The sequence below is a fragment of the Ambystoma mexicanum genome, chromosome 2p (assembly GCF_040938575.1).
Source record: "Ambystoma mexicanum isolate Mex_15411 chromosome 2p, UKY_AmexF1_1, whole genome shotgun sequence".
NCBI classification, from domain to species: Eukaryota; Metazoa; Chordata; class Amphibia; order Caudata; family Ambystomatidae; genus Ambystoma; species Ambystoma mexicanum.
Window position 1 is genome coordinate 625644358 of NC_090923.1, and position 21781 is coordinate 625666138.

The window sequence follows — 21781 nt, forward strand, 5'->3', positions numbered from 1 at the left end:
TGGCGCATGCGTCCATCAAGATTCATCTTGCTGCGATCTCCCGATACACCAGAACCACAGGGCGGACGTCTTTGTGGTCTCATCGTCTGGTGAAAGAGTTCATGAAGGGACTGTTAAGATCGTTCCCGCTGGTGAAGGCTCCGGCCCCGGCGTGGGAGCTCAACGTGGTGCTGACCAAGCTCATGGGACCTCCGTTCGAGCCTCTGCACTCGGCTCCGTTGAAGTTCTTGTCGTGGAAAACAGCGTTTCTTGTGGCCATCACCTCCGCACGACGGGTGGGAGAGATCCAGGCCATTTCCTGGAAGGCCCCGTACTTGACTTTTCACGACACGAGGGTAGTGCTCAGGACGCACCCCTCCTTCATGCCCAAGGTGCTGTCGGACTTCCACCTCAACGAACCCTTGGTGTTGCCTGTTTTCTTCCCGTCGCCTTCGTCGCCGGCTGAGAGGACTTTGCACTCGCTGGATGTGGCTAGAGCGCTGAAGTTTTACGTGGACCGCACAAAGTGTTTTCGGAAAACGTCACAACTCTTTGTGAACTTTGGACCTGTCAATCAGGGGAAGGCTCTCTCGAAGGCTTCCATTTCCAGATGGCTCTCCGGCTGTATCATGTACTGTCATCGGTTGGCAAACCGACCGCTGCCTGGCCGTCCGAGAGCCCATTCCACCAGAGCGATCGCAGCTACCACAGCGTTCCTATCTGGTGTGCCCTTGCTGGACATCTGCAGGGCTGCTACGTGGAGGTCGACGCACACCTTCACGAAATTCTACTGCGTCGATCGGGATTCCAGGGTCGGCCAAGCAGTGCTCGCAACCTGTTCGTCTAAGGTGAGCCTGGTGAGGAGGTAAGAATTGCTTAATGTTGAGTTTGATGTAATGCTTAATGTTGAGCCTTTGCCACCTCCCGTGGATGTGCATGTGTGTACTTCTATGTATTCTTTATTCATGAGCATGTGAATCCATGCCAGACTCCATGCTGGAGAAGGAACAAGTTACTTACCTGTAACTGTTGTTCTCCAGCATGGGTCTGGCATGGATTCACATGCGAACCCTCCCGCCTACCCCTCTGCGGCTCTTCACTTGGTCATACTGCCACTTCACGTGCTACCAAATCTGAAGATGGCTGCCAGAGGCGGGGCTTAGGTAGAGGGCAGTCATTGGCTGTGGTCGGTATGACGCAGAGATCAGTGATTGGTTACTACTACGAAAGACAGATCAGAAACGAAACTGATACTGATTTTTTTCTTTACCGAGGATTCCCAGCCTGCGACGGGGAATATTCATGAGCATGTGAATCCATGCCAGACCCATGCCGGAGAACAACAGTTACAGGTAAGTAACTTGTTCCTTAGGCTTCAACATATATGCCTCCCCTGCCATCTGTAAGGTTGAGGATTTGCAAAATAAAATTTCACAACTACTAGCTCAGATGAAAAAAAATCTTATTAAAATACTGCAAATTCTCAATGCTACCATTAGGTTTTACAAGGCTAAAGTCATCCAGGTAATACTTTACGGGCTGGAAACCAAACCCCTTTTATGGTACACAGATTGGCAGAAATGGAAGGGCTTGGTCTGGAAAAAAGTCCTCGATCTCCCCAGGAGTGTTTCAATGGGACTCCTTAGATTTGAATTAGGTTTAAGCGCCTTAAAAACCATTGCAGGCTGGAAACTAATGTCTCTCTTTAGGCTTATCTTGGTCGCACAGGAGGACTCTATGTGGACATCAAAGAGCATTTTGAGAGGGGTGGTTCTGAGGGATTAAGAAAACGAAGAGTGGGCCCTTTGTGAATTATCTAAGGCAAATACAGATCTGGATACTTTGATAAATAACCCCTTTAAGGCTAAAAAGAATTTGGCGGAAATGGACTGGATCACAACAATTGATACTATGCATGCCAGAGCAAGAACCAACCAATTTATGACAGAAGAAAATAATGTAGGCTTTGTTCCAAGCTATCCAGTAACATTTCCAGATTGGAAAATAAGGAACAATTTCCTTAGAATCTGGCTTAATGTAGCAAGAACTGGTGAGGTTTTGGGACAGAGGACAAGGTGATTTAGCAAAAAAATTGTGATCGTTGCTCTAACCCGAAAATCCAAACCTTGAAACATCTTTTAATGGACTGTCAAGGAACTGGGCAAGCCAGGTCTTGACTGTTCTCTAGATTTGGTCTCAATAGTGCTAACTTCATACCAGAAATGTTCTGCAACCATCTAATTGCTGGTGTCTATAATCCTCTCGCAATCGCAGTGGTGCAGGGGCTTGCAAGCTGCAATATTGGTGATTAACGATAGCATTACTAATCGACAAGAGAAGCTCTGGAAGGGACAACTTCATCCTTTTGGGTTGGTGGGACCAACTAACCCCAAGACAAACTTTGCTGGAAGACCTTCCCCCGACTGGCTGTACCTCTTCACTGCTGCAGGAACCGGGTCCCAGGGGTCGAGAAATCCATAGTAGAGTGCAACGTCTGCAATCCAGGCAGAAGCTCCGGTAGTCTCCTGGGCCCTCCAGAAGCAAGACAGAGCTAGAGTCCCCTCACCAGAGTGCAGGAGTGAAGGAAGCCCTACCGGTACCCAAGATACGGGCTGTTGCCAGCTGGCTGAAACCGTGAAGTGCCGCTGATCCGAAAAGAGCCTGTAGCGGCCACTGACCTCCAAATGTCCTCTCTCGTCAACACGACTGAGGCTCAGGAACCCAGGATCTGCATTACTGCAACCAGATGGAAGCCAGCTGGACCACGCTTGCTCTATCCAAAGGTACTGTTCCGATTTAGGGTACTTACCTCCGTATCTTTTGCTTTTTTCAGTTGAGATTTGCAGTAGCTACCTTGCTAGAGTTGATTTCAGCTATACCCTCCAAATGTAACAGCTTGCGACCCTACAGTGATTTTTCTCCAGAAACTGTGTGCAAGACTTCCTCCGCTCCATATGCTGTGTTCCCATTGACTGTTTAACCTTTTGCCTTCCTTTAACCTTTCCTTTCTACAAACCCCAGAATTTACAAAGTGTACTAGTGATATATAAATGCCTTTACTTTCCTTGTTAGTGAAGTCGCCTCCGGGTGTAGGAAGTATGTAAATAAACATCTCTAAAGAGTATCTACTATCTTTGTACTGATTCTGGAAACGTATTCTAAAGTGTATTTGATTGTTTACATATATTGCCCTTTTCAGAGTTCTTATTTAAAAACCGATGTTAAATAATTACTCAACTGAAACCTTGAGTGTAAGTGTTGCGTGGTAACTTGTATTTGCGAATTTCAATGCTGAAGCTCACATTTACCCCTCTTGAGACAAACCTGGCTGCTAAGTCACACTACCAACTACACCGAAAGGTGTGTTACCTAGTACCAAGCGGACAAGTGCTCTGCGGGGTCAGGGGAGGGGGGGAGAGGTGACAGGGGCCAGGCCAATGGGAAAAATGACCAAAGACCTTGTGGCATGGTTAAGATGGACACTAGCCACAGTTATGCGTCAAACACAGGAAGAGCGGTATGGCTCGGAAAAAAGTTATACAATTACATGAAAAAGCTTCTGCTGCCACAAGTCCTCTCCTAGGCACATTGTCCAGTGGTTAGGCAAGATTGTATGTGGTAACCCTGTGGGAGACTACACCAGCCTTGTCCTCCTGGCAATAGGCAACCCAACCTTTGATATAGGTCTGTACTACACAACTTGGTAGAATGACTGAGCAGCCAGACCTATCTCAAGAGGGGTCAATGTGAGCTGTAGAGATGCAACATAGAGATTCATAGTGACAGGTATTCAAATAATACAATCAAGGTTGCTTCTTATTATAATTAATAGTCCGTTTTAAAATGAGCTTTCTTTAGAAAGGGCAATTTGCAACCATAAACTATTTCTTTATTACATTTTGTATAGCGCACAGTAGCCCATGGGCATCGATGTACTGTTACTTGTGGGGAGCTTAGTTACAGGGTAGGTACGTAGGTACATACATTTGTACATTGATACATTGGAATACAAAATCGATTTATAAATACATTTGAGCTTGTCCGGCTGGGCAGGTGATTAAGGTGTGTATCAAGCGAAGATAATTGTGTTCATGGATTTTCTGAAGGCCATGAGGGATGCCTCGCCCCTAAAATACAGTTTAAAAATACACGCCTTCAGTTTAGTAGATGCCCTTTTGGATTGTCACACACTTCCTACACCCTGAGGTGACTTCAATGGCTAGGACACTGTGAACATTGATCTGTCACTAAAACCTAATGCAATACTGAGGTTGTGGAAAAATGAATAGGTTAGGGAAGGAAACAAAGGTTAACAGGTTTTCCAAAAAGGTAAGCACTTTACAATCCTACAATTAAATATAGGTTAACCCTTTCGCAGCTATACCAGTAACTTATGTATGACTTTTTGAAGGACAGATGGACACAGTCGGAGGGTAAGAAGTCTTCAGGGAGCCAGGGCAGCCAATGTCAATTGAGCGAAGTCTAGGGGAGCTGATCCACTTTTTGAAGATGGCACAAAAGTCTTGCACAATGGCAAAGAGTTTTGCTGTAATAAGAATCACTGTTGGGCCACACACTGTGAGGCTTGTGAAAAGCAAAGCTGCAAACAACTTTGCAACGGGTAGCCAATGCAAGTCTCCATTGAGAGCAAGCTACACACAAGGTGAGTACCCCTAGTTGCACAGTACCTTGAGTATGAAGAAAAGGTTCCATCTGGCTTCTGTTCCTGTTGTAGTCCTGCAGATCCTGTTGTTCCTGGACCTCAGTCGTGGGGATAAGAGGGAGAACGTCTGGGGACTCCTACGGTTTGAAGGTTGGGAGCAGTAATGGACTTACTCCAGATCAGCAGCACTTTGCGGTTCAGTTACTTGCAGATAGCACCACTGTGGTTCTTGAACACCTTGTGGACTCTCCTTGCTTCTGGGGTTCAGCACTCTGTTGAAATGGCTCAGGTTTGGATATTCCTGCTTCGAGGGAGTCCGGAAGATCTTCCTGGAGCTCAGGTCCAGCTTAAAAATGATGCACTCGATACTGGTGTTCCTGTCCCCTGCACTTGGTGTTAGGCAGAAACCTGTGAAGTTCCCTTAGGGACCACTGCAAAAGATTTAAGACTACAGGTGTTTGGCAGTAAACCCACTTGGTAGCAGTCTGTAACACACAGATTCACTTCGTAGCTGTGGCTGAGTAGTCGGACTTCTCTCAAGAAGAGTTAGGCAGTATGCAGAGTATACACAATAGGTACAGAGACACAGTAGTACAAACACTGACCAGAGCTTTGGTGTAAAAGTATATAATTTATTTAAAAACACACGTAAATTACACTAGCAAAAAAGAGGTAAGTAATTTCAGCACACAATCACTATCATATATATACAACCCTATTCACTTATAAGACAAGTCTTAGTGAGAAACGCCACTTATTTTCACACAGAGGTGAGCGCTTAACATAAGATGACGCACTAAGTTGTAAAGAAAGGGAGGGAAAAAGGCAGAGTTAAAGAAGCACACAAGTTTCAATACTTTCTCAAAGAACCACAGTAAGGCAGGATAGGCAGAGTTCTACTGAAGAGCAAGGAAGTCAATTGAAAGCCCACTCTTGGAGAGAGCAAGGTGAAGGGGTCTTTGTAGATAGTTCGCAAAAAAAGGATGAAATTAAAGTCAGGAAAAGTTAGCTAGGTTGTTCCAGGCCAGCCCAGGTTAGAAAGTCGAGGCTTTACTGTCACCCGAACGATCTGTCGCAAGGGAAGCCAGGCGGGACACAGTACCTTAAGTGTGAAGGAAGCTCCATCGGGGCAGTTGTTCCTGGCAGCAGGTGCAAGTCGGGGTTTCGTCCAGAGGAAGAAGAGGTCTCGCCGTGGAGGAAAGATGAAGGTTGTTGTACTGCCAGGGAAGAAACCAGCCGCAGAGTTTTCTGGTTAAAAGGCACTACCCTTCTCTTCGTGGTAGTGGTAAACCGTGGTATTCCGGTTGCCGGGGTGCTTGGCACGGGCAAGGCAGCCACGAGATGCTCCAGGAAGGTGAAAAGAAGGCGAAGCTGGTTATCCCCACCTGTCAAAGGAAGAAGACTCTCCGGACTGGAGATCTCCTCTGTTGTAAGGAAAAGTGGTGAGACGGTTCAGCAGGGCTCCACCGGTGGTGTCGTTGCAGGTCGGCTCACCTTCTCCCTCCTCGGATTCTTGGGTCCTGTGGCGACTTCTGAAGTTCCAGTCCCCAAAGCCCTATTTTTATGCAGCACACCCCCATTCATTCAGCCTAGCTGTCACTCAAACATGCTAAGTGGTGAGCCGGCCGGCTCACCACTTGGGCCAATCACACGAGTGCAACTTGAGTTACCAAGGTAACTCAGTCCAGGGTGCCTAAACCCCCTCCCACATCCCCTGTGGTACCCAGACAGAGTGGCACCACGTTTGGAGGCTTCTGTGGAGAAGCCTGCCAAAAAGTGGAACAAAGGGCTCGACTCGGGTTGGAGTCACAGAAGAGAACACAAACGACATTTTAGAATATTTCTGGCAAAAAATGCCAACCGGTGAATTAATATTAAATAAACCGGCAGTATGTTCGAGGCTATAAGAATTAAATAATTAAAGTTGGTAGCCTCTAACAATGGGAAAATCCCATAGATATATTTGCGGTTGAATATAAAAAGTAGTATCCACTGCCACCAGCCAAAACTCGATCAGGGGGGACAGAGACGTGCCCCCTCGAACAGACCCCGGGGCAATCGAATTGCCCCGACAGTACGTCCACAATATGATGGTTTGTACTGGTTTCTGTTCATAATTTGGGACAAGTAAAGCCAATGGTGACTTTACATGCCCTGGGAGACAGTAGTCAGTCCCAGGGTATGGAGTGTATGTTGGGGGGGGGTTGCTACGACACTCCTGGGTTACGGCACGGAGAGTGCTGTGTACCCCACATAAAAAAAACACGAGACCATATGGAGTAAAAGACCCCATAGCCCATAAAACACATGGAAGTGAAAGGAACACCTCAAATCATGTCTAAGAATGGGAGCAAAAGAATCTCACTATTAGCAGGAGAGAAAAAAAATAAACACCAAAAAATCCAGCAAAGCTGCTGGGGGACTCACTAGGTTTGGGAAATTAGCCTTACAGAGAATTCCCCCTAACACTTGGTTCCAGCCACAGCAAAGTAGTACAGCCAACAGGGAGAGGGGTTCCAGTCAAGTTCGTCTTTGGGGCATTTGGTCCCACCAACCCAAGGGAAGAATTCGTCCTTTCCGGGCTTCTCTAGTCGATGCGAACATTGGAGCTGCAGCAGGGCTTCACTGGGCAAACAAACTATCTAGGAGACTGCAGCACGTTTCTCTTCCAGTTTCTTCTTGGGTTCCTTCGTCCAGTGGTTGACTCTGCCTTCCTTGCCAAAGACCTCGCCTTTTTATGCAAGTTTCTCCCATTCATTTGCAGCATAGATGTCACTCACACAGCAGGGCGGCTGTCCTTCAAGGACATCCATCCAGCCAATCACCTTGGGTGCATTCCTGTAACCAAGGAGACTAAGTACAGGGAGTTTCCGGAACCTCTTTGGCTTCCTGCCCTGCCAGACACGCTGGAGACAGAGGTGGTAATACCCGCCCCCTCCTCTCACCCCCCCCAAAGACAAAACTAACAAATGGACCAAACCTGGTTTGGCGCGCAGAGTTCATCTCGAGAAGGACCTTAAAAACAAATGTTAAATAAGACGACCAGGGCCTTTTTGACAAAATGGGCACCCATGGATGCAATACTGCAGCTGAAGATTCAGCCTGCGGTAAAAACGCACCATGGAAGGAAAATTAAACCACTGCCACCAGCGATTAAATGGAGTGAGGGTAACATAAAAATGTTAGATGAGAAAGTAGGGAAAGGCCCCCCACCGCCCCCAGTACTTAAAATAGTTTGTACTGGACCTACATTGGAAAAACTTAAGTCAATTTCACTTTGCTACTCTTAAGAACAGTAGTTTACTCAAGAGAAGGTATTTAAACCTCAAGAGAAATCCAAAGCACTTCTCTGACACTGGTGCTGTTTGTCACAATACAAAAGATGATGCCTATGAAGTTTGTCAGACTCTAAAACCAAAACAAACCGTGTTCAAATCAAAGAAAAATCCATGAGAGGGGGGGGGGGGGAGGTCTCTCTCTCAGGATAAAAATGAAGTCCTATAGTCCAGCAAAAGAGCTGTCTCTCTCGAAGGTAGTGGCATTAACACAAATGAGAATTCTCCCTAAAACCAGTCACCGAAAATTCCTTAGTTGATGACTAGTACCAGAAAACAGAAGTATCCCATTGCATGGTACAGTAATGTACATTGCACAATGATAAAATGGTACCTAAAAGTGTCAGGAAAATCAGAAGTGTCGGTTTCCCCGTAAGGATGACCAAAAGCCCAGTGGATGGCAGCTGAAGGCTGTGCACGACTGGCAAGTTAGATCAGGATAATTAAACAAAAGCAAAAAGTTTGGGGTGGTCCACAAATGGAGGTAAATTAATCGTAAGAGAAATGTTCACTAACCATAATCACACAGGATGGGAAATGGTAGATCAAGGGCCAGAGATTGGCTTAACCCAGTCCAAACCATTATGGTGAATGCAGGGGTGGTATGAAAGTGAGGGCAAAGAGATGGAATAAAAACAAAATGGGCAAGAGCAAGACTAAAAACATACAAGGTTAACCCAATGGCTACCAAAAAGGTACTCTGCTACAAAGCAGTACATTGTCTTGCACTTGGTGAAACAAATACTAAATTACAGCTGGCACCAGCCTACTTTACAAAACCAATGTATAGTATGAAGTACTAAAAAGCACCCATGTGTCCTGTGGGCTACTGTGGGATTGTATTTGCAGTGGTTAGTGGTAGGGAGACTTCAGTAGAAGTTCCTCTTGCCAGAAAAATGGGGCTGAGATCCCAAAAATTAGAAGGGGGCGTGGAAGTAAAAAGTTCAATCTCCACTAATGTAATTCTAACAGAATGTTGGGCCTTGTGATTTGCCCAGACGTATCTTTTGTTGTCGTTTTTTTTTTTTTTAACCTGGGACCTATGTCTGCAGTTGAGGCCCACCCTGAACATGCCCAACAGAGTGTGGGATTTCCTAAGAGATCCTCTTCTTTCCAAATTAAATGGTATGTTTTGCGTATCCTTTGACAACCCTCCCTAGCGCCTGAGCTAGGCTTAGGCTGCTTTACCCTCTACTCCTTGGAGAGCCTGGAATTTCAAAAAGGAAACCCTGTTAACCAAGTGACGTATGTATACCTGGACCAGGAAACCATGCTTTAAAAGTCTGAATGTACAGACACAAGTTGCCCTCTTAGCATAACTCCCCACAGTCATTTTGCATGCCAATTTCGGCCTATTACTTTAAGGGTTTTAGGTTTCCAGGTGATCCCAGCAAAATGGATGGAAATGTTTGTATTGTTTGCATATATAAAAGGCACCAATAATGGAGTACATTACTTTTGGCAATGTTTTACTTGTATATTGTCACTCGTCACAGGGAATATTCGAAAGTTTATGAATCTCGATGTGGTAGCTATGCTTATGTAATAGTTGAATAGAAGTAACTCTTCCTTGCACATCAGTACACTGCATTGCAATTCTTAATGATACAGTATTTTTTCTATGACATTAATCAACATCTATTATGTGCCTATCACTGTATAATGTTGCATTTTGCTACTGTCTGAGGTAACACGACCTAGTCTGTGGTAGAAAGGTAAAGAGCAGTAAAAATAACAATACCTTTGCATTTGCCCAGTTCAATGTGTGATTCTCTTCTGTTCCTTAGATCATTGAAGCCTTCAGAGCTCCTGATGGGAATCCTATAGAGGACTTGCAGTTAAGCGATTATAACCCAGGTGAGTCTGATGCCCCTTTTGACATTTAGTGTTTACTTTAATCAGATAAACTGTAGTTGATGATTCAGTCTTCCTCATATGACCTACATTGCCAGTTGGTGTTACTTGAGTATTGACAACTCAATATGGTATTTTCTTTTTGTTTTGCGCCTCCTGCCATTTGTTATGGCGTTGAAGCGTTGTGGGTAGCATAACGCTTCTGAATACTGCAGTCTGTTAAGATGGGGAAAAGAGCATAGGAGCGTAGTTTAAGGAACTGTTCATAACTGTTCAGGAAAAGCCGAGATGTCTAGTGTAGATATGTTGTAAGACTAGAAGAGGCGCAGGAAATATTGAAATAATGGGCACTTTGTGACAGCTGGGCCGAATATTTTCTGTTACTCTGCTGTACGGTATGCAGTGCTGCGCTATAGGAGATGTACTGGGAATAAAACGTGTAACTCTTAAAGCAAGTCTTCTGTTGAGGGCTCTGCAAATTAAATGACAAATGTAGAAAGATGGGAATCAAGTTTATTTGACAGTCACACAGGATGTAGAGTAATCTGGGACCTTAAGTCTGCTGTGAGGCTCAGAGGTAAGGAGCCAATATATAATATTGAGACCTTTATGAGAAAATGCATTGAAATATTTGTACCTTGTGGGTCAGTACATCTGCATTGCTCCACTTGAAGCGGCTAGGAGCTGGAGAAGAAGAGGGAACAAGCTTGTGTAGAAGAGGGCCAAAGACCATTAGCTTAATCTTTTTAATCAGTTTCTGGATGATCAATTTAGACCTGTCAAATGGCACTCAGAAATAAACATTCTATGACCTGGAGAGCAGACTACTGCTACTGGAGCTGAGGCCTCTGTATAGCTCCTTGTTTGTGCTTCTAGGCCATGTTTGAATACTGACTTAACACATCAAAAGAACAGGTTGTCCTCCTGAAAAGTATGGTTGGGACTTTAGGATCTGCATTTAAATGTACTCCTAAAATTTACCAAACCTTAATTCAGGGGATGCTGCTTGGAGTGCATGTGATCAAATCAACCTCTCAAGAGATGCGTTCATTCGCTTAAGTAACCTGACAAAGTATTGGATCGACTGTGTAAATCCTCTCGATTTTTGATGGCAGCAGCAACTGATGCAGCCACTGTCCAAATAATAGTTGCAGGGATTATTGGGATAACCACCCTCTAGAACTTTATCTACTAGTTTTTTGTGACAACTGCAAAAGCGCGGGATAGAATATTTTATTTTAATAGTCTCAAATGTATACTTTGGGTTGCTTTTGCTTTGCAGACCAAATTTGGAAGGAGGTAGTATTTAATTGAAAGCTGTTTGCCTAGCATACACTCAACCACTTTGGGTTGAATGGTTAACCCTCTGCTGTGGCTGCATTTTAAGAGCTTGATAGAATGATGGGCTGCAGCAGTAGAGGTTGGGAATTGGTTATTGAACATTACACCAGGGCTTCTTTGAACCCTGTGAATATTTTAATGTTTGGCAATAGGATTCTTTGAGATGATGGAACTCTTATTAAAAGTGAACACATTTGATGGGTTAACACATAAATCTAGTTTTCCTGTTTTAACTTTGCAACCAATCAAAGAAATGTCCAATCATTTAGCTCACTGTGGAATGTTTCCCAGTTTAAAATTAAAGTATGGAATTGCTGAGCAAGCAATACACTGATTTAAGGCATTTTAAAGTGGTGTTCCCCTCAGACCCATCTTAATCGGGACCTATTGCCCAATAAGGCCAATGACTTTGCTCTGAGGGGCAATATGAAAGGCAGGAAGGATTTTGAATGAATGCCAACAAGCTGAATTGCAAGGATTACTCAAGCAAAAGAGCAGTGTTAGCAATACTGATGGACACATCTATTTTTCCCAATCCCCTGCCAATGGTTTTATTGGCAGGGGATTGGGATTATTGTTATCGGGTAAAACATTGCTGGTGTTCATATACAGTATTATGAATGAAGTCAGTCTGGCTGGATTAGCTCTAATCTTTCAGTATAGGCTTATTTTATCCTCTCTCCTCCCCCTCAAATCCCCACAGATTTAAATCAGTCTTCTACTCGTAAGCACTTCCCCCAACATCTATAAACAGCCCCACATGCACAGCTGCACCCTATGCACACAAACAACTGCACAGACAAATGTCAACACTCAATCCACTCCCCCGGAAGCAGTTTCCAACTCTCCACCCTTATCCGTCACACACGCATTGTGCCACTTTAGCCACATCCCTACTAGTCTCTTACCCTGCCACATGAATCTCACACGCACCCTCTGTTAGGCAAGAATTGATGTAGTAACCCTGTGGGAGACTACACAACCCGTGTCATCTTATTAGGTAACCACCTATTGGTATAGGTCTGTACTTCACAAGTTGGTAGTGTGACTGAGCAGCCAGACTTATCTCAAGAGGGGTAAATGTGAACTGTAGCAAAGAAATCCACCAATACAAATAGCCAAGTAACACTTCTCAAGGTTTGTAGTTAAAATAATTATTTTAACAATGGTTTTTAAAGAAGTCTTTTTTTTTTAAAAGGGCAATGTGTATCGCAATCAAATATACTTTAAAATGCTTTCTCAGAATTAACACAAAGCAAGTAGATACTCGTTAGAGATGCTTCATGCACACTTCCTGCACCATGAGGTAACTTCACTAACTAGGGCAGTACTTGCTTTTATATATCACGTGTGCACTTTGTACATTCTGAGATTTGTAGAAAGGAAAGGTTAAACGGGTCCTCAAAGCATGTGAACACTAATCTTAAAATAAAGTCCAGATAATCTTTCCCAGCAATATTAGTTTAAAACCAATGTATCACCTATGAGGGACAGCAAGTACCAAAGTCAAATAGAAGAGAAGAGTCTACAAGGAGCCAGGGCAAGCAGTCAATTGGAGCACAGTCTATGAAGCGGAGGCACTTCTTAAGTCTTGCACAAAGTTGGAGCGTTTGTTGAAGAATCACTGTAGGGTCACGAGCTGTGAAAGTTGGAGCTGAAAGCAACTCTAGAAAAGCAGCTACTGCAAGTCTTGACAGACGAGTAAGCTACAGACAATGAGGTAAATACCAGTCAGAACAGTACCCTTGGTTAGAGCGGTCCAGCTGGCTTCTGTCTGGTTGCAGTGATGCAGATATTTTCCTGGGCTTCAGTTGTGTGGACAAGAGGGAGGCCGTCTGGAGGACTCCTGCACAGCAATACAGAGGTCGGCGGAAGCTACAGGCTCTTTCAGATCAGCAGCACTTCGTGGTTTCTACGCTCGGTAAACCGCACCACCGCGGATTGTGGACACTGGTCGGGCTTCCTTCACTCCTTTAGTCCTGCACTCTGGTGAGGTGACTCAAGCTGTGGTTGACCTGCTTCTGGAGGGTCCTGGGGACACTCCTGAAGCTGCTGGCTTGCAGACGTTGCACTAGACTTCGTATTGCTCAACCCCTTGCCCTCTATTCCTGCAGCAGCAAAGCAGTAGAGCCAGTCCGGGAAAATGGACCAGTGGAGTTCAGCTTTGGGTTAGTTGGTCCAACTAACCCAAGGGAAGAAGTCGTCTCTTCCAGAGATTCTCTTGTAGATAAGAAAAAGGAGTTTCAGCACAGCAGCAAGGCTTCACCAGGCATTTCAAAGGTCCAGGAGGATGCAGCAAGCTTTGTTCAGTTTCTTTGTCGGGTTGTTTGACTTCAGTCCCAAAACCCTCGCCTTTTAAGCAGGTTTCTCCCATTCATGCACAGCCTAGCTGGCACTCAATAAGGACTGGGTGCATTCCGAAAGACAAAGGTCAGGGAAGTTTTGGGAACCACCCTCACTACCTGCCCTTCCAGACACACTGGAGACAGAGGCGGATTTCAGTACTGAAGCCCACCAAAGGCAAAAAGAACAAAGGGCTCAAACCTGGCTTGGCACGCAGAGTAAAACCAAAGAAAGACCTCACAAACAGAAAAGGGCGAAAAAAGACCGTGCCACTTTGACAAAATTGTCACCCATGGGTGCTATTACTGCAGCTGAGGATTCAGCCTGCAGTAGAAAAGCACAATGGTAAGAAAAGTTAAACCACTGCCACCAGCCATTTAAAGTAGAGTAACATTAAACATGTTACATGAGTAGATAGGATAAGGGCTACTAAGTAACCCCCAGCACTCCGCATAAGATGGTGTGTGTGTGCTGCACCTACAAAGAGAAAATGTAAATAAAGTCAATTTCAATTTCACTTTACTATTCTTGGGAACAGTAGTTCACACAGGAAAAGGTACTTAGATTTTGCTGCGACACTGCACTGAAGGTGCTGTGTCGCCATACAAAAGGTAGATGCCTATGGAGTTTGTCAGTCTCCAAAAACAAAACTCATCCAAATCAGGTCAAAATGCAGGAGTGAGAGAAAAAGGGCCCAGTCACTCCAGGGTTAAAATTAAAAAGTCCTCAAGTCCAGCAAAAGAGCTGGGTGTCTAAGGTTGAAGGGAATTGGCACAGAAATGAGAATTCTCCCGAACACCTTTTACCAGAAAATACCTCCCCTCCTTCTATCCATCCTTATACACACACATGTGCAGCGACTTGGTCCTCCACACACCCCAGACTTATTTCCACCTTCCCTCCAAACCATTGTAACAAGAGCACTGGGATGGAGTGGGAATAGAAGGGTGGAGTGAACGGGTATACATTTCTCACTTTGGAACCAGAATATCTGGGTTATAATTCTGATTTCCCCACAAGGGCCAAAGTTACGTCATTTTGAGAATATTACTTAATTTCTTATCTGCTAAACCTAGTGTAGAAATGAACCAAATCCCAGTGTAATGTGCTGTATGAAATTAAATTGAAGCGGGACGCTGACAGATGTACCTCAGTGACATTTCAAATGGTTTTTGTCTTCCCATGTATTCCTCCCTTTTGATTACTTGTTACAGCGTCAGCTGCTTCGCAAACATTTTTGGAGGTAGCGGGCTCTGTGCGTCGACTCAGTGTCAGTGAAGGCCTCTGTTCCCTCTTGAAGCGGACGTCATCGACAGGATATTTAGCACGCACCGTGTCTGTTCAGTTCCGTTTTTCTGCTATCTTCGCTTAGGCAATGGCGCATTTTTGTTTCTCATATTACAACATTTAGCCGAAAAATGTCAAACCGCCACTCCCTTAAATTCCGATCCTCCCCGTGATTGTGGTGCATTGGCCACAAGACGACAGACTGCGGTTCCTGTCAGTCTGACGTGGAAGGCACTCGGGGAACCAAAGGCGAAAGTCGCTGCGGGTAGGCCTCCTTAGTCCCCTTCCACAGTGCCTTTTGTAAATGTTAGGCAAGATTGTATGGAGTAACACTGTGGCAGACTACACCAGCCTTGTCCTCTTGGCAATAGGTAACCCAACCTTATGGTATGTCTGTAATACACAAGTTGGTAGAGTGACTGGGCAGACAGACTCGGCTCAAGAGGGGTAAATGTGAGCTGTATAGATGTAACAGATTCACAATAAGTATTTAAATAACACTTATACTCAAGGTTTCTTATTAAAATAATGTAAGTCCTTTTTAAAGTTAGCCGCCTTTAGAAAGGGCAGTATGCAACAATAGAATGCACTTGAAAAATACACTTTCAATTAAGTAGATACCCTTTTGGGATTTCACACACACTTCGTACACCCCGGGGGTGACTTTAATTGCTAGAACACTGTGGACGTAATGCAATACTGAGGTTCTCCAGCATGGGGTCTGGCATGGATTCACATGCTCATGAATATTCCCCGTCGTCAGGCTGGGAATCCTCGGTAAAGAAAAAACCAGTATCAGTTGCGTTTCTGATCTGTCTTTCGTAGTAGTAACCAATCACTGGTCTCTGCGTCATACTGACCACAGCCAATGACTGCCCTCTACCTAAGCACCGCTTCTGGCAGCCATCTTCAGATTTTTACCGCACGTTCATGTGTTGGGATCCTCGTGCTATTGCTCTCGAGCGTTAGTGCTATTTTTTCACGTTTTTTGCTCAAAAACTTTGTTTTTTCGGTCAAAAGAGCCTCAAGCTCCACCGACTCTCCATCCGATCAACGGGGACCCGTGTCGGATTAGTCTACGCCCCTCAAGGGTGAAGATTTCGTCGAGCTACGCTTTTGGAGGACTCCAGAAGCTTCTGAGGCCCGGACATGGCCCAGGAGAAGGGAAGCTCGACGCCCGGAAAGCTGTTCAGGGTCTGGCCTGGATGCCAGCTACAGAACGTCTTTAAGGAGGACGAACACTCCTTTTGTCTCTACTGCTTACATGTGGACAAGACGCACGTGGAGAAGGACTGTGCGTTTTGCGGCAATTTGTCGGAGCGGACCATGAAGGACCGCCATCAACGTCTCGCCAACTGGCTGGAAGGGAAGAGCCCGTCAGGCGAGAAGAAGAGGAAGAAATCCGAGCGGTCTTCTAAGACCTTTGAGGACGCCCCGGCGACGGGGGTCCAACACAAGGCCAAGCACCGCGAGTCCGCTGGCACCGGGAGCGCCGAACGGTCGGGCTCTACGGGCGCCAGGCAGGGCGCACCGTCCCCGGCACCTTCAGCCACGAGCCAACGCTCTGGGTCGGGTAAGAGGAAGGGCGAGCACCCGGCGAAGCTCCTGGAGAGGCCCCGGTCGAGCTCGAAGGCCCCATCGGAGGGGGAGCGAGGCAGTGTCCCCCCCCCTCAAGGATAAGGTGGTGAGCGCACCTAAGGTGGTGAAGGCCTTAATCCATCCTTCCAAGCCCTCTATCGATACTGTCGCGGCGGCCCTGGCTCAGCCTGTGGAGGCTACACCAGTGGTGGCGATCTCGGGGCTCAGTCTCCCTGCCACCTCGGAGGGAGTCCTCTTTTGTGCCCATCGATAGGACCCCCGTGAAATCCCCGGCGGGGAAGAAAAAGGGGGGGCAGGGTGTCGTCGTAGATTCGGCTTCAACCTCGGAGGAAGAGCTGATCGAGGTCTTAAGCCACGGCCTTGGCGTGGAAGAAGACCGGCCCGTCGGGATGGACCCCGACGCTGGTGACGACGACATCGTCGAGGGTTCCGACGGGGCCCCTGATTGCCCGTCGGATTCCCCTCTGCCAGCGCCGCAAGACAACTCGGCGGCCATTTTGTTGGCTATACAGTCCTTATGCTCAGAGATAAGGACGAGACTGCCGTTGTCATGATCTCTGCTTCCAAAAGATCAGGACTTGTCCGACTCCCTTGGAAGCAGACCCATAACCCCGGTTCCGAGTGCCAGCCAGTCCCAATTGGGACCTTTTGGACCCTGTCCTGGCACCAGGCTCATAAAGATGCCCAGTCCCAGCGCTGGAAGCGCCGGGCTCATAATGCTTGGGTGGATTTACCTGCAGCAGACCATGCTGCTTACTTACCTGCCAGTTGAACCCCTCATCCTCTTCTGTTTGGGACTACTTTTCCTGTTGGGTGGGGCAGGAGCCACTCCCTAGGTTCAGAACACTGGAACTCTTCTGGAAAGCAGGAACTCTTTTCTTAGGCGTGGCTGTGGAAGGAGACACCTAAGCCCTACAGGAGGCTATTTAAACCACACCCGATGGATGAATCTTGCTTTGCGTTATTCTGCATTCTCTGCAGCAGAACGCTCATCGTGTCTTCTGCTTCTGATCCTGGGCCTAAGGTACAAAGGCTTACCATCCTGGAATCCAGTCTTCAGCAGCACCTGTAAAGACAAAGAAAGAACAGGTTAGCACTATGGTCTTCAGTGGCAGCGCATCTCTTACCTGGTCCATCGGCTGTCACCAACGCCTCTCGCTGCATTCCGGCATCTGAAAGACAAAAGCTTACCAGCTCTTCGCACGCTCCGGAGGCCTTCGGCGCTGCATCCCGCATCTGAAAGACAAAAGAAGGTGCGTTTAAAGACATTGGGCAACTTTATTACTCGCGTGCCATTACTCCTTCCCACGCCGAATCCAGTGGGTATTCCAGCACCCTTCAGCTTCTCTAAAGTTCCGAACTTGTACCTGCAAGATAAAAGGGACAGTTAGTGCGCATCGTGAAGCAGGCTCCAAGCGCTTACTTACGTGCTTCCAGGCGCTTCTATTCCTCACGCGGGTTCGATCCTCAACTCTCATCAGCCCGCCATCCGCCATAGCCGGAACCCTCCAAAACAAGAGATATCATTACAAAAGACTTTTAAGACATTTGAAGTGCCCAGAACTTACCGTTCGTGCAGTTAACGACGGACAGCAGTCCTCTGAGGTCAAGAGGCCTGCACCCTTATCCAGTGAAGAAACTGGTTACGGCACCCTGCCCCGAGGCAGATGGAGAGCTCGGCGTTCACTTACCTAAGGTGCGGGTGTTAACCTTTGGGGTTCTACAGGAGAAGAGAAAGGGAAGAGGAGAGAGGCACCCAATAACCCCAGTTCATTAATCCCATATTTTCTATCTGCAGACATCTTACTCTTCGAGTCAGACATACAGTGCACAGAGGTCCAGCCCAAAGAGCCAACCGTGTGTTACACATCACCTTTGAAGATACGGCATTCACCCAGTCAAGACCGGCGCCTCTGCGGGAATCAGGTGAGCGTTACAGCCGTTGCCGACGGAGGAACCTCTCCCGTCGGGGGATCCTGAGCCGGGACCTTCTGGTGTTCCCCCGCCCAAGAAAAGGAGGATTCACCCTCCACCTCCTTTTCAGCCGTCGCGCACCGTCCAGCCCTCCTCCCCGTCCACCCGAGGGGATGATACGGGGACTGACACGGCAGCGACGGGTACGGACGTCGAGGTATACGACGAGGATCTACCGTCGTCACCTCCCACCAGGGCTTCTCCGCCCGACGAGATTGGTTCGTTCCACTCCATGATCGCCAGGGCATCCGAGCTTTTCCAACTCTGCCCTGAGGAGAAGAAAAAGGAAGGATTCCTTTATCAACGGCGCGAGGCCAAGAGGAAGAAGGTCCTCGCGGTGCCTCTACTGGACGACATTTGGGATGAGGGCCCTGCCCTCCTCAAGAACCCTTCTGCTACGCCAGCTAGAAGAGACCGGTACGAGAAGAAGTACCGGGTCCCGGACGCGGCCCCCCTGTGCCTCTGGGCGCAGCCTACCCCAGACTCCGTCGTCTCCGCGGCGGCCGGGAAGAAAGCGGGCGGGGGGTGCGGCCTCCACATCGACTTCCCCACCGGACGGCGAGGGAAAGAAATTGGACTCTATGGGACGCAGGGTCATCTCGTCTGCAGCGACGACGATTAAAGCGCCCAACGCCTTGGCTATCGTGGCCCGCTACGACAGGGAGCTATGGTACAAACTGGCTCCCCTGCTGGACTTCCTACCGGACGACAAGAGGGCGGAGGCCCTGGAGATCCTACAGGAAGGTGAGGTGGCGTCGGACCACGCCATCACGATTGCGACGGACATCGCCGACACTGGGTTTCGCCAGTTGGGCAACGGCGTGTGCCTTAGACGGCGTGGATGGCTCAAGGCTACGGACTTCCGTCAAGACGTACAGACCAGAGTCCTGGACATGCCGTTCGATGGGAACAACCTGTTTGGGAAAACAGTGGACGATTCCCTTCAGGCCATTAAAGCGGACACTGAGACGGCCCGGGTCCTGCAGCATTGACGGACGCCCTTTTCGGAGCAGCGGAGGCAAGGGCGCCTCCAAAGGGTCCGGCGGCGGTTTCTCCACCTACCGTCAAGCGGCCCGCTCGTCGTCTCAGGAGGCCTACAGAGGACGAAGCAAGTCTGGCGGACCCCGCCGTCGTCGCCAAGGAGGTCAAGGCGGCAAAGCCTCGTCGAAACAGGATTGAACCGACCGTGGGGTCGGGCCCCCACCAATGCACCCCGGTGGGAGGCCGGCTGGCGAGCTTCGTCAGCGTGTGGGAGTCCATCTCCACCGACCGTTGGGTGCTGGATGCCTTAGCCCGGGGCCACGCGCTCGAGTTTCAAAGAAGGTGCCCGCGCGTCCCCCCCCCCGTAGCCAGGAAAGAGCTTCACGTCCCTCAGCTTCTCCTGGAGGTAAGGGCGATGCTCAGGAAGAGCGCCATCGAACTCGTCCCAAAGAGGCTTCGGGGCTCCGGAGTTTACTCGAGATACTTCCTCGTGAAGAAGAAGACGGGAGGATGGCGCCCCATCCTAGACCTGCGACGTCTGAACAAATTCATCAAGGCGCAGAAGTTCCGGATGGTCACCCTCCAGCACGTCCTGGGTCAGCTGGAGGAAGGAGACTTCCTGTCGTCGTTGGATTTGGAGGATGCCTACTTCCATATTCCCATCCTAAAGGGGCACCGAAAATTCCTCAGGTTTGTGGTCCAAGGGCGTCACTACCAGTTCAAAGCCCTCCCCTTCGGACTACGGTCGGCACCCAGGGTATTCACCAAGTGCCTTGCACCGGTGGCCACGCAGCTGCGCCGCGAGGGGATCCACGTCTACCCCTACCTGGACGACTGGCTCATCCGAGCCAAGACGAGGGAGCTCGCCGTGGAGCACACGGCAAGGACCGTCCAACTTCTCACGGACCTGGGATTCTCCGTGAACTACGCCAAGTCCCACCTGGTACCCGCACAAAACGCACTGTTTCTGGGAGCGAAGCTCGACAGTGTCCCTTCTGGCCTCCCCGTCGGAGGAAAGGACCAGGTCCACCCTGGGCAAGGTACAGCGGATGTTGGCTTCCGACGCGGCCAAGGTGAGGTCCATCAAGTCCCTCCTCGGAATGATGTCTTCTTGCATTACCTCATTCCCATGTGCAGGCTCCGGATGCGCCCGTTGCAGGAGTTCCTGGACGCGCGCTGGATCCAAACGACGGGCGGCTTCGAGGAGAGGATCACACTCGACGAGAGTTTCCGCCGAGTGGTCCGGTGGTGGGGCACCAAGCGCATCTGACGGCGGGCATGGACTTCCAGACCCCAGACCACCAGGAGACAGTGACCACGGATGCCTCCCTGGAAGGGTGGGGAGCGCACACCGAAAATCTGCACGCGAGAGGCCTTTGGCTCCCGACGGAGAAGTCCCTCCATATCAACGTCCTGGAGCTCCGTGCAGTGTTCTGGGCCCTCGGGTCCTTCCTTCCGTCCCTCAAGGGCAAGGTGGTGAGGATCTTCACCGACAACACCACCACCATGTTTTACATCAGGAAACAGGGCGGAACCAGGTCCCCAGCACTGTCCAAGGAGGCACAGGACCTGTGGCATTGGGCCGTCGCACAAAGGATGTTTCTGGTGCCGTTTCATCTGGCAGGGATAAAAAACACCATCGCCGACTCACTCAGCAGAGAGCTGCGCTCGTGCCACGAGTGGGAACTACGGCAGGATCTGGTGGATCGCCTCTTCCGACGGTGGGGCACACCCCAGATCGACCTGTTTGCGACGGCGATGAACTCCAAGTGCCGGAGGTTCGCCAGCAGGTTTCCCCAGGCGAGGAGCATGGGCGGTGCTTTCTCGTTCCCCTGGGAGGGCCTGTTCCTCTACGCGTTCCCTCCTTTGCCACTGCTAATCCGGCTCGTCAACCAGCTCAAGAGGTCACGGTGCAGGATGATCCTCGTCGCACCTGCGTCGCCGAGGCAGATATGGTTCCCGGACCTTCTGGACTTGTCAGCGTCCCCTCCAATCAAGCTGCCGGTGGACGCGGATCTACTCTCCAGGGAAGGAGGCGCCATCCTCCACCACGACCCGAAATCGCTGAACTTGCAGGCCTGGCTCCTGCAGCGCTAGAGTTTGGAGGATACGACGTACCGGCCGACTGCAGAGAGGTTCTTGCAAAGGCCAGGGCGTCCTCGACTCTTAAATGCTACGGACACAAATGGAAGAGGTTCTCTGTCTGGTGCCACGCACAGAAGATTAACCCTCTACGGATTACGGCTCCTCAGGTACTGCCGTACCTGCTGACGCTGGCCAAAGCTAGTCTGGCACACGCGTCCATCAAGATTCATCTTGCTGCGATCTCCCGATACACCAGAACCACGGGGCGGACGTCCTTGTGGTCTCATCGTCTGGTGAAAGAGTTCATGAAGGGACTGTTCAGATCGTTCCCGCCGGTGAA

At 48.7% G+C, this 21781-nt stretch overlaps 1 protein-coding gene across 2 annotated transcripts in view; it reads left to right on the plus strand.

The window, feature by feature from the left end:
- The window catches only part of RBM6 (RNA binding motif protein 6), a 1836548-nt gene that overhangs the window by 272063 nt on the left and 1542704 nt on the right, over positions 1-21781 (plus strand). For both annotated transcript variants that reach the window (XM_069644148.1, XM_069644149.1), the window contains exon 6: positions 9765-9834. In XM_069644148.1, the coding sequence (XP_069500249.1) occupies positions 9765-9834 (70 nt within the window). The remainder of the gene's footprint in view (positions 1-9764; positions 9835-21781) is intronic.